Raw genomic sequence first — 17,078 nt, 5'->3', positions numbered from 1 at the left:
TCCTTAGTCAAGGTAGGTATATCAGTTGTCCATTTCTGAAAGCTTTTTTGTAGTCTTGGGTGGTTAGAGCTGAGAAGTTCAGCATAGATAGTCGATAGCGTTTTGGGAAGGTCTTTGGTCATAAGTAACTGTTCCAAGCTGTCAGTGTCTAAGTCCGGAGGTCGCGATCCAAATTGTGACCTATGGGCGTGTCGCAGTTGCAGATACCTAAACAAGTGCTTACTTGGGAGGTTATATTGTGCCTTTAGGTCTTGGAATGTGTTTAGGGAGCCGTCTTGTTGAATGTGGGAGACATTCTTAATACCATGTCTTGCCCATATGGCGGGGTCAGGGATGGTGGTAAAGTGCTTTAGGTTTGGGTTTCCCCATAATGGTGTGTAGGGAGAAATAGTGTTAGCTTTAAGAATTCGGGATCTAGCTGTTACCCAGGCCTTCCAGGTTGTTAGCATGGCTGGTGTAGTTTGGGGGTTAGCTTTAGGGCCTCCATATGGAAGGTTGGTAAGCTGCTCGTATGAGCCCAACACCGCTGCCTCAACATTTACAGCGGGATTCGATTCATCCTGTGAGAACCACCAGCGGACAGTGACGAGTACTGAAGCCCAGAAATATTTTTGGAAATGAGGGAGAGCGAGGCCTCCTCTACACTTAGGGAGCTGCAAAAGGTCTAGGGCGATTCGTGGTTGCTTACCTGCCCAAATAAACGATAAGATTACTTTGTCAATACGTTTGAATAGCGAAGATGGGAGCCACACCGGAGACTGTCTGAACACATAGGTAAACTTGGGTAGGAATATCATCTTTATTAAATTTATTCTGCCAATCAGGTTAAGTGGGAGTCTATTCCAGACAGTGCATTTATTCTCTAGTTGGCGAATGATCGGATCTATATTGAGCACTCGAAATTTTGTAAGATCTTTGGTTATTTGTATACCTAAATATTTGAATTGGTCCACTACCGCTAGGGAAGAATTTGCTAGGGCCGGCAGGGAAGAAATATCATCCAGAGGGAATAGAAGCGATTTATTCCAGTTGATCCCAATCCCCGACATCCTGCAAAACTCCTCAAAGAGGCGAAGGGCTGCATCAAGCGAGGAAAGAGGGTCATTAAGATACAACAGAACATCGTCAGCGTAAAGAGATATTTTTTCCCTCAGGTTCCCCAGTGTTAAGCCCTTCACTGTAGGAGATTGGCGAACCCGAGCAGCTACTGGTTCCATTGCTATTGCAAATAGGCTGGGTGATAGCGGGCATCCTTGTCTAGTGCCTCGCCCGAGGTTAAAGAACTGTAAAATTACGTTACCTGTACGAATCTTAGCCCTGGGGGAGTCATAGAGCATCTGAACCTATTTGATGAAATTGTTTCCGAACCCAAATTTACTCATGGTTGCCCATAAATATTTCCATTCGACCGAATCGAATGCCTTTTCGGCGTCTAGTGAGACCACGATCCGATGTCCCCTATTAGTATGTGAGGCAGCGATGTTGGTTAATAGCCTACGCAGGTTGATGTCTGTGCCTTTGCCAGGCATAAATCCTGATTGATCATGGTGTATTATTTTGCATATACATGAGTTTAATCTGTTGGCCAATATCTTTGCGAGGATTTTAGCATCTGAGTTTAGGAGGGAAATAGGTCGGTATGATGGACATTTTGTAGGGTCTTTCCCTGGTTTGGGGATCACAATTATGAGGGCTTCTAGCATGGTGGGGGGGAGAAAGCCATTGTCGAAGGATAGTTGAAAGATCTTTTTCAGTTTTGGGGCTAGTAGTGTGGAGTATTGCTTGTAGAATTCTGCGGGGAACCCGTCTAAGCCTGGGGTTTTGCCAGTCTGCATATCTGCGATTGCATCTATGATTTCATTAACTGTAATTGGGGCGTCAAGTAGTTCTTTGTCCTCTATGGGTAATGTTGGCAAGTTAATGTCTGTCAGATAATGAGTAAGTTCAGCGTCGCTTTTTTCTAATCTACTTTTGTATAGGTCAGAGTAGAAACGAAGGAAGACTTCATTTATTTCTTCAGGGTCAGTGATAGAATTATGTGAATCATCTAGCAGGCGAGGTATAGTGATATTAAGCTGAGTGTCTTTTGATAGCCAGGCCAATAGCTTCCCAGTTCTATCTCCCTGCTCGAATATTTTTTGTCTTTGTTCTAGAATACTTTTTTTGGTACAGTCTACCCTATACAGCTCAAGTTGTGTGAGAGCTAGTTGCCATTTATTGTATGTGTCAGTGTTTGGGGTAGCGGTATATTCTATTTCAAGATCTGTTGCAATTTTTTCCCTCCACTGCACACAGGCTTTAGATTGGTCTCTGGCAAATTTTATAGCCCCCATATACTGTCCCCTAATAACAGCTTTGCTTGCGTCCCATACTATTTGAGGGGAGGAGGAGTTAGAGTTTATCTCCCAGTACATTTTAATTTGGCGTTTTATGATGTCGTCGATGGTAGGGTCGACAATCCATTGTTTAGACAGCCTCCAAACCTTGTCTTTTTGCTGTGGCCCTAGTGACAGGATTAATTCCAGGGGGGCGTGATCAGAGATTCCTCTAGCAAGAAACTGGGTGGTTCTAATTAATGGGAGGGTTTCGTTAGAGGCTAAGGCTAAGTCTATTCTAGATAGAGATCCATAAGAAGCAGAGTGGCAGGAGTAAGCTTTAGTTGTGGGATGTTTCCATCTCCATACATCCACCAAGGAATAGGCCTCCACCCATTTGCTGAATTCCAGCGTATCTCTGTTGTTACTTTTAAGGCGATCCAGGTTAGGATTATGCACCAGATTAAAATCGCCGCACATTATAATTTTTTGGGAGGGCATTTGTATAATGGTAGTCATAATTTTATCCAGTATAGCGATATCTGCCGGGGGAGGCAAATAAATATTTGCCAGAATCAAATTTTCCTGGTTAATAGTAGCTCGCATGATTATGTATCTACCCCTCGGGTCTATTTTTATTTCGTGTAAGGTGAAGGGGATGTTTTTATTTATGAGGATCGCGACACCCCTAGAGTATGATGAGTATGTTGCATGATATGACTATGTTCAATTTTTATCGTTTTTTTATGAGGTATTAAAATTTTGTGGAACTCTACATCTGCTGTGTCGTTGGCTGTGATGCCCATGCTTTAGACCCACCTGGATCTGAGGTGGTGTGAATCTGGCGAGCGTGCATTTAATAAGGGGATTACGCGGAATGTGGCACTGGAGCACGAGTGAAGCACTGTAGCACTTTGGGTGTTTTAGAGACGTTTATATCTTGACAGTATTACACTATGTACAGTTGTGTTTAATTTCATAGGTGGCTCTATGAGAGGAGGAGGAGCGCTGTCTCATTAAATATAGAATAGTGTATATAGCAAGGGGATCAGGCAAGAAACCAGAACATCTTAAAGTGATATCAAATTCAGCATTTATTCTGTTCTAAAATTTCAGAAAAATTTCAGCAAAAACCTACATTTTCACTGTAGAGAGCACAAGAAACTTGCTCATTTCCGTTATTAGCAACTGTAACAATTGCCAGCTGAAGCTCTCTGAAGCATATGTCTTCGCTCTGCCCCTCTTTTCTGCTGAAGTGATTCAGCTATTGCCAGGGCGATGTCTGAGGAACAGGTCTTCACTTTAGCCCCTACCCTTTGCTGAACAGAGAGCTTCAGCTGGCAATGATCACACTTACCTTTGCCGATGACAAGAGAAAAGCAAGTGCTTCCTGCTCTCTGCAGTGAAAATGAATATTTTTACACACAAGGAATGAAAGGGAATGCTTTCAAATGTTCTTTTATTAAGCTAAGAGTAGTTACTGAAATTTTAGTTTTGTAAGTACAATCCAACTTTGAAAGGAAATAAATATGGCAGCTTCCAAATCACGCTCACTTTAAAGTGAAGCTACGTTCAGCTGTTTTTGGCGTGAGACACAGACCTGAGTCATAAATTATGCCTGCCTCCCTTCTCCCACTGGTCAATCACCATCATGTGATACTGTGACAGGATTAGGGGACAATGGTCTAGTGGCCGGCGTTAGCCTCTTGGAGAAGCTTAGTGAGGCAGGAAGGGGTGAGCACAAGATGTCATTTATGGCCTTAGTCTCATTCAATGAACATTTGGACACAGGTTCACTTTAAGAGCTTATAACTCAAAATATTTTATATCTAACCAAAATAATTATATTTCTAGTACAAAAGACTGCTTATACCCTTATAGTGAAATATCCGATATGACAGGCATAAAATCCTGCGTGTTCAGGTTTTGAGTCTTTTTTTGCAGATTTACGGTCCATTTGCAGCACGAAGGCCCCTGACTACGGTAAACTGTGGCATGTGTGCTTAACTCTGTGAAAACAGCAGTTATTTATTTTGGATAAAGTCGGCAGATGTGTATTAGTGGAGGGTGCAGACCTATTCTCTGAACGGCGGCCAAACCTCAATTCAAACTAAGCGTAAGCCTTGACTCTCACTCAGCAGAGAAATAAATCACCTGCTTGATGGATGATGGCAACACAATCCATTTAAAGAATGAACATGAACAACAGTGATTGGGCTGCAATTCACCTGAACAGAAGACTGATGCCCTAGTTATCAGCAGGCTGAGAGCTGTTCTATGTGAACACACATTTGTGAGTCAAAATAAAACAACAATTTGTTTCTATAGACACAGAAAAGATGATCTGGCTCTGGTTTAATGGTGCAATCAGTCGGAGAGTGAGGAGTATGGCATTGTGGTATGCAGCACCTCAGACAAGACTCCAAAAGAGATCCTGTGAGGTTGAAAAAATTATTTTTAATATTTGTGGTTACATATTTATGGTAGGGCAGGGGCTTGTAGACTGGCTGCTCGCGCCACCCCTGCTAGCACGTAATTATGTGAGTCTCCTAGTTTAGAGGAGATAGCATAGTCTGTTTAGCCCTTGCATAATCTGCTACTGCGGTTTCAATGCATGTACGGGGCGTTTAAGCTGCTGGCTGGTTTTCGGCAGACTGTTTAAAAGGAAGGTGCAGTTTGGATATGAACTCTTACATGTGTGTGTGTGGTGTGTGTGGTGTGTGTGAATATGTTGGGAAATCTCCCTAGTGGTGGGTGCAGTAGTGAATTATCACCCCGACTGGTGCAAGCATCTTGGGGGCGGTCTGCGCTTCTCCTGCTCCCATTTGAGGTGCAGATTGTGGTCCCAGGCGGTAAAGAGCGTTTAGGACCCCACCTGTTAAACCTCTGTGTGTTAGGTTTAAAAAGCTTACAAGCTTAAAGTGGACCCGAACTCTTGCACAGGACAGAAGGAAAATGCATCCTGTATATATTTAGAGAGTTCAGCGTGTCTAATTCCCCCTCATCTGTGACTATTTACAAGTGTAATTTGATCTATCAGCTGTGCCAGGCAGCTGCCACTGCAGAGCAGCTAATTTGTAAACATGGGCTGTTAACCCTATGTCTGCTTCCATGAAAGCAAGTAGATACACTGCAGATTTATTGCACGATTTGTGTCAGCTGTAACAAATAATTTTTTCTCTTTAAAGGTGTTTATTTAGCGGCAGCAAGTGTTTATTTATACTTAAACTGCCATTACTTATCTTTTACAGCAGATAGGAAGATTTATGTTCAGGTCCACTTTAAAGTTTATCTCCATTTACGATACAAACAATCCTTACACTGTAGTACACAGACATCCAGTCCTAGGAGGAATGATGATTGGGTAATGGTAATATAAATACCTCATTCACCCCGTGTTAAACTGACAGCTGAGTGGGTGTTTTCCATCAGATCTTGATGACCCATTTTGTGCGACTCGTGACGGATCATCAGAGGCATTTCTGGAATTACCTATGATGATGTGTCACAAATGACGTAAAACGGACCGCCAGGACCAGAAGTAATACACCCACTCTGCTGTCAGTATAATGCAGCGTTAATAACAGATTTATATTGCTACTGTCTGATAAGATTTCTTAAGTGGGCTGGAGGCTAGCGCTTTTCATAACCACGGCATTGATCCATACTGAAGACTATTATAGAAGACCTCTGGCATTGGTCTGCGTACAGCCCTCTCCCTCTTTGTTCTCGCTTTGTATACTGTAAAGGATCTGATTGAAGCAAGTGCTGGCTACAGCCGCAGGGACATGACTATCATGCCCGCACACTCAGCCAGGTGGCCCCCGAGGCGGAGAGGATTCGTGGAAGGGGACATGATGTGTCCCCAGAGCCAATCTGTGCCTGCTTAGTGAGAATGACTGCTGTAACCTCCAGTAACAGCAATCATTCTAAAAAAAAAATTCGTACAGGAAGTGCATGACTTCTTGTAACAATTGTATGCATGTGCAGCAGTGATTGGTCAAAGGATCATGTGATCCCTAGATCCCTGTGACTGTATGGATTGCCCCAAGGGATCATGTGATCCCTTGACCCCTGTGACTGCATGGATTGCCCCAATGGATCATGTGATCCCTTGAACCCTGTGACTGCATGGATTGCCCCCAAGGGATCATGTGATCCCTTGACCCCTGTGACTGCATGGATTGTCCCAAGGGATCATGTGTTCACCTAGCCCTTCAATGATCACTGTCACTCAGGCTCGGATTTACCTCAGAGGAGCCTATAAGCACAGATGTCCTGGCATTCTAGACTTTGCCCTTTCATGAACCTACGCTCCCCCCAACCCCTGCCAAACTGCATCACAAGTGTGTTGGCTGTCCCAGGTGTCACTTCTCCCTTACCCTACATAGGTAGCTACAGTTGTCTTAGCATTAGGTAGCCAGGTATTAAGTAGCTAGAGGTGCCTCTGACTGAAGGGAGAGCTTGTCAGTGGAATGCTGAGAGCTGGGTGAGGATCCTCTTTCAACCACTCTACACTCTCATCAGGACTCTGCATAGGGAAGGAGGGAGGGAGGCACTTGGGGAGGGGAGTGAGCCGCCTTTCCATCATCAGGCGCCTGTAGGCACTAGCCTACAGTGCCTTATGGTAAATCCGGCCATGCTGTCACTGTCACTGCTAGTAAGAACAATGATTATTGATTAAAAAAATGTTTACAATAAAAAATGTGTTTTAGTTTAAAAATATCTATATTTTTAATTTAAATAGCAGCCACCCCAGGCAGCAATGATTGGTTCAAGGGATCATGGAGTCTCTGAACCAATCAGTGTACCTAAAGGTCTTTACTACCAATTTTTGCAACAACTTATTCACAACATTTTCACGATATCATGTAACATTGTTACTATGTGTAGAGGCATGTGGCGATCGTGACCATCATGACAAATCACTAAGTGACCGATCACTCAGATCCCCATTGCCTGCTATGAACATTTTACAGCGATCGTTTAAACAATCATTTGTGCCGTCTTTACTGCGGAAGTGAAAATGGATCAGTGCACAATCACTGGTTGCCTCTGATCCCCAATCTTTCTTCACGTGGCTACTTATCTGATGCTTGAATGACTGTTACAGCCAAAAAACAAGAAACAATGTTAGGTAAATAGTAAAACTTTGTTGAAATGTGCGGGTAATTTCACGCAATGCGAAATCGCACATAATGCTTTTCAATGGTGACATATGCATTTGTTTGTGCCATGAGTTCCTGGTTCGAGTCCCAGCCAGGGAACTATCTGCTTGGAGTTTGTATGTTCTCCCCGTGTCTGTGTGGGCTTCCTCTGGGGACTCCAGTTTCCTCCCACATCCCAAAAACATACAGATAACTTAATTGGCTTCCCCATAAAAATTGACCCTAGACTACAATGGACTATAGTGGGAATTAGATAGAGCTTACTCTGGAAAGTGCTGCAGAAATTGTCAGTGCTATATAAATACTAAATAATAATAGTTACCCTGAGTAGCTCCCAGATTATGTGCATCGCTACTGTGCATGTTCAAAGGAACAGCTTCACCATCTGACAGCGATAACAGGCAGCACGGAGGGGATGCTCTATACTATTCAGGGCCTTTCATCTACTTAGGTAAATATCAACTGGAGTGACTCTGTCACTCTGTGGCGTTAAAGTAGACCCAAATTAAAAATACAAGATTTCAGAAATAAAATCTATTTTCTAACTTATAATAAATAGCAACCTTTTTTCAGCTGCATGATGACAGATATAAAATATTTTACATTTATTGGAGGAACCCCTCCCTTCCTTTCATATTGCCGGGACAGAGTCCGGTAGACTGGTGGAGGAGATCAAAAATAAAAACAAAACACAGGCTGCTACTGATGATGTCACAGGGGAGGTGATCTCCGCTTGTGTGAGATTTCACATAGACGACGCCCCTGTGAGGGAGGGTAGCTGATGACAAACACACCCATGATCTAAAACCTCCTACTAAGCTCAGAAGTAATGGCTGCCACCTGTATAATCGTAGTTATGAAAAGAGAAGGGTGAAAAGCATGCACTGAAATGCTCATAGGCTTGATGGAGTGTTTATCTTTTTATGTGTCAGTGGTGCAACTTAATATTTTTAATTAGAAAAAATGTTTGGTTTGGATCCGCTTTAAGTAGCCAGACTGTAGGAACAACAAAAGAAAAGGGGGAAAAAAAAAAAAAGGTTGCAAAAGGATGTATACACTGTTGCGATGGCCTCCAGGAAGTCCACTAAAATATTTACTGGCAATTAGTTACAAAATGGTCTGATTAGACATCACATACACTTTTATATTTTACAAATTGCCTAAGACACACCAAACAGGGGTCTAAAAACACCTTATTAAAGCGGCCCTCTAGTGGCTGTTTAGGCTTCAGGATTGCAGGGAGAAAACTTCCTATAAATTCACATAAAGGGTTTTCTAGCACCACTAATAAGGAGGCACATCCTGCAATGATACTGCAGCAGCTGATTGCAACAGCTACAATAAATGTGTAAGCAGATAAAAATCACTGGTAATGTGACCCAATTATTAGCAGCTGCAGTAGATAACATACGCAGCCTCTAAACATGGAGATTTTGTAGCTGCTACAAATCATAATGTGAAGACGGAGCAATAAACGTAGCAGCATGTTAGAGCGGCGCAGACAAAGACATAAAAACACATCCAAGAGAGGCGTTCTCTGAACTCTCTTCTCACACACTGCTATTTCTTTACCTCATGAAATGTGCTCCTATAGCTGGACTCGTCTGTGGGTAAACACATGCTTTACCTAGTCACACCAGTCGGCCAGATTTGCACCCCGGAATAATAAAAGCCTGACTCCAAAAATAATAAAGTTGTAGAACAGACAGGAAAAGGCCCCTTTTTGTTTCGGGTTATTTTCTCTCCACTTCCTGTGATTTCCTTGGTGTTATATAAGCTCTGTTGGTTTTGGGGAGGGGTAGTAAGGAGCATCAATAATAACTTGTCAGGGGTTCTAACTCTTCTTCACTTTACAATAAAGGTTCAGTTTTTATGCTGTTTATGTCCAGAGAGACTGTTTTACAAGACAGGAAGTGAAGGAAATACTTTCAGCTAGGGACACAGACAGCAGTATAAACCCAGAAGAGACACTTAGCCAAAAATTTCTGAACTGGCCACATCTCTGAAGATCTCTGCTTTCTGGGACACCTGTACACACACACTACACTGTCATCTGAGATGGTCAATGAAAGGCTGTGAATTCATGCTGCAGAGATTTTCTTGTTTATTTTCCAAAAACTGCAGTTTTGTACAATTTTGTTTAATTAAAAAAAAAGTGATCTGCTTAATGTACCTTACCCTAACCCACCAACTCCCCCAGTGTAAACCGCTTCCTAATGTGTACCCCAGTGTGTGAGAATGTGAACAAGATCTCTTGCCAGAACAGCAAACAACCAGCTAAACAAAATTCATTCACATTAAACCTGGACAACAGAATACCCCAGCAGCTGGACTGATCTGAGAGCAGTTTACGGTCTCAGTATGCAGTATGGCGTCTCATGTGGCCGCTTTGCCTCCGTACCTGTTTAGCAGCGAGATGAGCAGTGTGAAGAGCTCAGAGTACAATCCAGAGGCCATTCCTTCCAGACACTCCAGTGCAGACAATTTGGAACCTTAATGTGGAGAAAAGAAGATCATTACTCTAAAATGTACAGGTCAAGAGCATGAGATCACGCAACTCGACTTTATACAAAACGTCTGACATTGATAAAACCAAAAGGGACAAAAATCCAATTGAACACGCTGAAAAACAAAAATATTGTACCGATATTCAATAGGAATCCAACCATTTTGCAGCACAGTCTTTTTGTACTTCATGACTTCTAATGTAAAGAATGATGTGCAGATAGCCACAGCACCAAAACAGCTTTCCTCTAACCCTCCCACAGAGGGACACTACCAAGATCATACTGCCAAGTTAATTGGATTCCCAACAGACAGTAGTGGGGAAGTTAGATTGTGTGACCCTATGAAGGACAGATGGTGATGTGATTATTTTTATATTCTGTACCATATGTAAAGTTTTGCAACAAAAAAAGCAGTACATTCAAAAAGGGTGCCATGGTAATTTGGGCACCAGAGTTAGCCACAAGTACAATACCGAAATTCTACAATGAATTCCTATAGTAGAATACAATTTTTTAACCGATATTGTACTGTGGCTTAAAGCGGAATATAACCCAGCATTTCAACTTTGCTCTAAAACACTATTTACAGCATATTATATGCAACCAGCATTTTTTTTTTTATGAGACCAGCATTGGAAGGGTTACACACAGAGCTTAAGGCTAGGTTTCCATTTGTGCGGCGGCATGCGTCTTGCAAGACGCGATGCCGGCGCAGCTTCTGCCTCTCGCAGCCGAATCCCTCTAGCTGCGCTATGTACGGCTATGGGATTCGGACAGCTACGCACGAAATTATGCTGCAGGGCCTCAGATTTTTCCTCGGCCACGAATTCGGATGGTTCTCATAGACTTCTATAGGCTGCTGAAATCCATCCGAATTCTTGGGCGGGGAATCGGCTCGGATTCGCAGCAGTGGAAACCCACACAGTCAGAGAGTGAGTCACATTCCTCACTTGTTATCTTGTGTTTACTTAAATGTATCTATCTAACTTCGGCTGCGGCAGCATTTCTCTGCACGGAACTTTAAAGCTCTGTGTGGACCCTTCCAATGCTGGTCTAGTAAAAAATAAAAAAATGCTGGTTGCATATAATATGCTGTAAATAATGTTTTAGAGCAAAGTTGAAATGCTGGGTTATATTCCGCTTTAACCTAACAGTCTTAAACGAGCCCTCTCTATACCAACACCTAACCCTATCTGATCGATGTGCCCCCTCCCCCCCCCCATGCCTAACCTTAACTGAATCCCACCTCGCCATTGCCTACCCCTAACCAACCCCTGCCTAACCCTATCAGACACCCCACCGTTGCCAAACCGACACACCACCACCCACTGCCGTAAAATCCACCAATAATTACAACTAAACCTAGCCCTATTCTCCACTAACTGATGCCTAATACTAACATAACATACCACACCCCTAACCCTCCCCCCCCCAATCCTCCTGACGATAAAACTGCCATCTTTGCCGCTAAATACTCCCTCCCTCCAATAATTAATGGGTGCCAGATTTAGCTCCTCCTGTGGTTCTCTCCTTTCTAAACAAGTGTCTGCTCCTTAACGCCTGTGCAAGAGGGGACCCTGCAGGTGACATTTTGCTTGTGGTGCCTTTATGTGGGCATAATGGGTGTTGTGGGGTCATGCTGGGCGATGTGATGCATGGAGCTGTGGGCTGTGGCTCTTCTATAGGGGTTAGCTGGGAGTTGTGGTGCCTCAATGGGAGGCCCATGGGAGCAAAATAGGGGGTCCACTAGAAGGTCGGGAATGCTATTGGGGGAACTGCCAGACAACCTGGCAGCAGGCCAGCCTGCCCAGCAGAAAGCTAGACCAGCCAGCACAGAAGCCAGGTAACTTTTCCTAGTTATGCTTGAATGACACTGACTATTTATGTGAAGGTGTATGATATGCTGCACTTTTTTTCTTGTATTAACGGAGAGGGGTCTTCATCCAACATTTTGCTGGGCAGGCCTACTTAAACTGCTGTTACGTTCATGTAAATTTGACTCCACCCATGACCACACCCACATTCTGGTGTGTGGCCACACGCATTTTCCGCCTGGAGTGTCCCGGATCTCTTAGGATCCTAGCAATGCCCCTGATTGCACGTGTTTTTGCAGTTGCATTTTTAAGATGGTAGAAGCCTGAATTTGATACAGGAACCCACTTATCAGAAATGTTCAATAGTGGGTGAGGTTTAGCTTAGGTAGTACTATTGTACATTCTTTTTGTAATGCTGTGGGTGCAATATTTTTTTTGTTTTGTTTTTAGCTTAGCTTCTCATTATGGCCTTATTTTCTTTCCACTGCATAATGCCAAAGTTTATACTTCACACTATCATAAATCAGGGTAATAGGGAGAAATCTGCAAAGCAGTTGTCACAGTTTTTACAAATGAGGCCACTGACTGATGATGATGATGTAAAGAAGTACAACTAAAGCTGCATGCAGCTGGAGCAGGTAGGTCCTCGGGCAGGTTAAGCAGGTAAGCGTATCTTCTCAGAATGCAGGTCAATGTCATGTGTCTGATCAGTCAGAGGAACCTCATTAAACACTGACTTATGCACTGGTCTAGGATTCTGAGTAATTGAAACTCGAAGCAATGTGCAAAAAAGGGGGAAAAAAAAACCAGGAGGAGGAGGAAAATGGAAGAAAGCAAATGTCAGCTGAACATCTGAGGTACCAAATGAGAGGTTTCAATTAAAGGTTAAAATTTCTACATTTTAAAAAGGTTAGGAGATTTAAAGTCAACAGTTAAAAGGATGTGAATCACATTTCCAGTAAAATTCCCCCATATGTTCTTTAAGGACAGTTTTACATCTATTTTTTGCACCGTGGTGGGGATGCAATGCTCCTGCTGCATCCCACTGCAATGCAAAAAGTGACAAACGTATGACCCTGGGCTAGAGTGCAGCAACAGGGTCATATGCATAGCGCCACCCCCGATTAGTCATGTACAGACTGCTGATCTATTTTTTAACTTCTCACTTGGAAAATGTATTGATTTATTTTTTTCCTCCTTTTTGGCAAAGTTACTCTTTAAACAATAAATTCCTAAAATAGTCAATGGAGTGTTCCATTAGCAGCTGAGCTGTGTCTGTCAAGCCAAGTCGGAGTGTAGTTCAGATTGTACGGAGATAAAAATTGTACTGAAGTAGGGATGATCAGTGAGATGTAAATATTTCTGAGTTTATGCAATTTTTCATGCAAATATTTGCAGCTTTAAAATGGACCAATCAAGTCCCACCCAGGTTTAAATTGATTGGTCCATTTTCAAGCTGCATATATTTGCATAAAAATTAGCATAAACTCGGAAATATTTGCATCGCATTGATCATCCCTACTGAGAGGCTCAAGAATGTGCTGCCAGAACAGATCCAACCCACAGATCAGATCTCTGTAGCGCAGCCAATCTCCGGGAATCCCAGGAAACAGAGCAATGACAGCATAACTCATGCTTCCCCCTCTACAAGTATGGATTTGTTCCCACTACAGCAGAACAGTGACCTTTTTTTTTCTTTTCTTTTTTTGTTGTTGTTTTGTTTACAATTTTACTGCATCTCAAAACAATGACAAATGAAGAAGTGAAGGGATCCTATTTTATACATAGGATCCATTCATGCTTGTTAGTCTGCAATTGTTCCATTGTGATTAGCGGATTGCACTTCTGTGATGTATGTCATCTTCCTGGACAGGCGGATGCATTTCCCATAGAGCGTCTGATCATAACACCTCTGCCCAGGGCTCCAGCCAGACCACAGCGGTCCAACGGAGCAGACACTATGCTGGACTGGCTGCAAGTGGAAACCAGGGCTGTGGAGTCGGAGTCGGAGTCGTGGAGTCGGAGTCGTGGAGTCGGGCAATTTTGGGTGCCTGGAGTCGGAGTCGGAGTCGGGAAAAAATGCACCGACTCCGACTCCTAATGAATTTGTAACTGTAATTAAAATAGAAAATATGATAAAATGTTCTATTTCTCAGATAATAGTCATTAAAAATAATGTATATATACAGTATATATACAGTAAAAGCTGTGCTTTGTCTACAAAAATGAAATGAACCAATCAAAATTAGTTACTTGTGCTGCTTCAATAAAGCAGTCCCCGTATTTTTAAGGTCAGATATACATATCTGATTGTGACTGTATATATGATGTGCACACAGGAATCTCTTATATATACTAAATAACATCTATGCTGTAAGAATAAAGCCTGATGTGTAGCCATGTCACTAATAGAGATGGTCAACGAGATGGAAATAATTCCGCATTGATGCTGATTTATGCAAATGTACGCACTCCCTTTGCTGATGAAATCAAATAATTTGATATGTTATTAAAATTTGGTTTGGTGACTACAAATTAAAGGGTAACTGAGACGGATGAAAAGTAAAGTTTTATACATACCTGGGGCTTCCTCCAGCCCCCTTCAGGCTAATCAGTCCCTCGCTGTCCTCCACCACCCGAATCTTCTGCTATGAGTCCTGGTAATTCAGCCAGTCAGCGCAGTCCAGCCGCATGCCGCTCCCACAGCCAGGAACATTCTGCACCTGCGCAATAGTGCTGCACAGGTGTAGCATGCTCCTGGCGGCGGAGTGTGTACATGCGCACTACGCCTGACTGGCTCAAGTACCTGGACTCATAGCAGAAGATCCAGGTGGTGGAGGAGTACAACGAGGGACTGATTATCCTGAAGGCGGCTGGAGGAAGCCCCAGGTATATATAAAACTTTAATTTCATCTGTCTCAGGTTTACTTTGTTACACAGTAGTACTATACTCTACATATGCACTCCCCACAGAGCTGCAGGGAATCCACTGAGAATGCTGTGCACATTGAACACAGAGGTGTTGTCTTGTTTACAATCTCCTCATTCCCCTGCAGAGTACCTGCACATCATTCTTACATGTACCCACACTTACATTGCCTAGGGCCTGATAGATGTTCTTTGTTCCGGTTTGTACCTTTTACAAGTACTCTTACCAAGTACTAGTTTTAGTCTAAAGGGAATAAATATAGTAGTCTACATATCCTTCTCACTTCAGTTGTCTTGTAAAATTCCTAAGCGTTGGCAGTTAAGAGACGAATTTCATGTTACATACTTTTAATCAACAAAATTGTAATATGCAAATTAGAGGAGTCGGAGTCGTGGAGTCGGAGTCGGTGGAATCCTAAACTGAGGAGTCGGAGTCGGTGGATTTTTGGACCGACTCCACAGCCCTGGTGGAAACCCAGCCTCAAAGCAGCAGGGACAGCCATACTACCCCAGGAAAAAACACACACATATATATAAGTAGATAAATACTTGTTCTACTTACATAACATATGTATTTCACTGTCCCCAATTTGATTTCAGTGAATCTAAAATTGTTAATAAAGAGAAAACTGTTCTAAGTACAAATAGAAAACTTTTTCAGGCATTTTCCTTTTTTACTGCCTCTGACTGAAGCCAATCCTGATGTCATTTCCTCCCATACATACTTTCCCCCTACCCCTCTCCTAGAAACTGCACTGTAATATCTAACTTGCTTTGTAAATGCATGTGAGCACAGCATACATCATATTTCAGCAGCTTCACATTTAACTGCCCTCAGCCAATCAGAGAGGAGCAGGAATGTGGGAGGGGAGATAAGCTTCCCTTCCCTTGGCAATGTACCAAATAGAGCTAAGCTAACAGAGATAAGATTTATAACAGCAGAAACCTTTAGGATTGTATTGGAATCCTTGCAATGCAGGGGCAGGTTGTAAACTGCATAATAGAACACAGAGCAATGGGTAAATGGAATTTTATTTTATGGCTGACAATCCCGCTTTATTGAAACTAAATGGCTGATATAAGAGATTGTTTTATTTCAAATTTGTATAAGACTGAACAATAAAAAGACTGAACAGTAAAACGAATACTCCTTGTACACGAAAGCATGACAGGTTTTAGCATTTGGATCATGTTACTTGTCTGAAAAATTTTAGACTAATAAAAACTAATTAAAGGGTGAAATGGACCCGATAAGCAAGAACAAAATCAGGATCCGAAGCTCTGCGTTCACCTAATTGGATTATCTGCCAGGGGCTAGGAGATCAGATGCAAAAACTAGCATTAATTAAACAGCAATTAATATTGAATTAGCCAATTATTAATCCAAAAATGCAAGAAGTCAAAGGATTAACTAGAAGTGATAACGCTTTAACTTCTGTGCAGTCCTGCCTCCAAATCCACAATAAAATCGCTGGTTTAATACACATTTTATTGTAGCTGCAGAGCCCATTAATGCATTTCTTAGTTCTGTTTCTGGATCATTCAAGCAGCTACATTAATAACAGCCAGATTTAAAGCAGGATTCACTGGCAACGACCGAGAAGCATGATCAGACTGAGCTGTAACCTATAGACACTTGGCATTTGTTAAAGCACACCTAGAGAGAAGGATGTGGAGGTCTACATACATTTATTTCCTTTTAAACAATGCATATTGCGGGCCTGCTAATCATCTGCCTCTGTTACTAAAGGTACTCAATCGGGGATAGGGACCCAACCCACCTTAGGTGACATCGCTGCCCTGGGCTGCGCATATGCGAGTCAGCTGTGTAACTGACAATGCGCTGTGTTGCTATGCGGAGGAGGTGGAGGAAGAACAGAGCAGCATGTGCGTGACAACTTTCAGCAGGCAGGGAAGCAGCATGCACAATGGGATTGGCCGCCGCAGGGTTAAGTTGATCAGGCAGGCGGATTGCTTGCAGGTTGGAGGTCGGGGATCGCGAGTCTCTCTACATACACCCGATTATAAGCTGGGGCAGTCGTTATGGGTGGTTTCAGCTGACTTTAGTTAATAGTGTGTACAAGGCTTAGATGCAAGTCTGCCAAGCAGGTAATAAGAGAAGCCAGCATGTGATATGGAACCACACTAGTAGGACTGAACAGGCATGTTCTGTTAAGCAGGCTAAGGCCTGGAACCCACTAGAGTTATTTTGAGCATTTAGGGAGCGCTTTCAATCGCTAGCGATTTCCATAAATGCTCTGCCAATGTAAATGGATGGGACAGATTCCCATAGAGCGAATGTTAAGGAAATCGCAACTGCAGCACATGCAGCATTTTGGGAGTGTT

The 17,078-nt window shown here is 42.8% G+C and overlaps 1 protein-coding gene across 24 annotated transcripts in view; it reads right to left on the bottom strand.

Moving 5' to 3' along the window:
* MYO18A (myosin XVIIIA) overlaps window positions 1–17,078 on the bottom strand; it is a 488,146-nt gene that overhangs the window by 246,278 nt on the left and 224,790 nt on the right. For all 24 annotated transcript variants that reach the window (XM_068270111.1, XM_068270110.1, XM_068270109.1 and 21 more), the window contains one exon: window positions 9,885–9,975. In XM_068270111.1, coding sequence (XP_068126212.1) covers window positions 9,885–9,975 — 91 coding nt within the window. The remainder of the gene's footprint in view (window positions 1–9,884; window positions 9,976–17,078) is intronic.

Source organism: Hyperolius riggenbachi, chromosome 2, assembly GCF_040937935.1.
Source record: "Hyperolius riggenbachi isolate aHypRig1 chromosome 2, aHypRig1.pri, whole genome shotgun sequence".
Taxonomy (NCBI): Eukaryota; Metazoa; Chordata; class Amphibia; order Anura; family Hyperoliidae; genus Hyperolius; species Hyperolius riggenbachi.
Note: the sequence above shows the minus strand (reverse complement) of the source record. Positions and strands in the feature narration are given on the sequence as shown.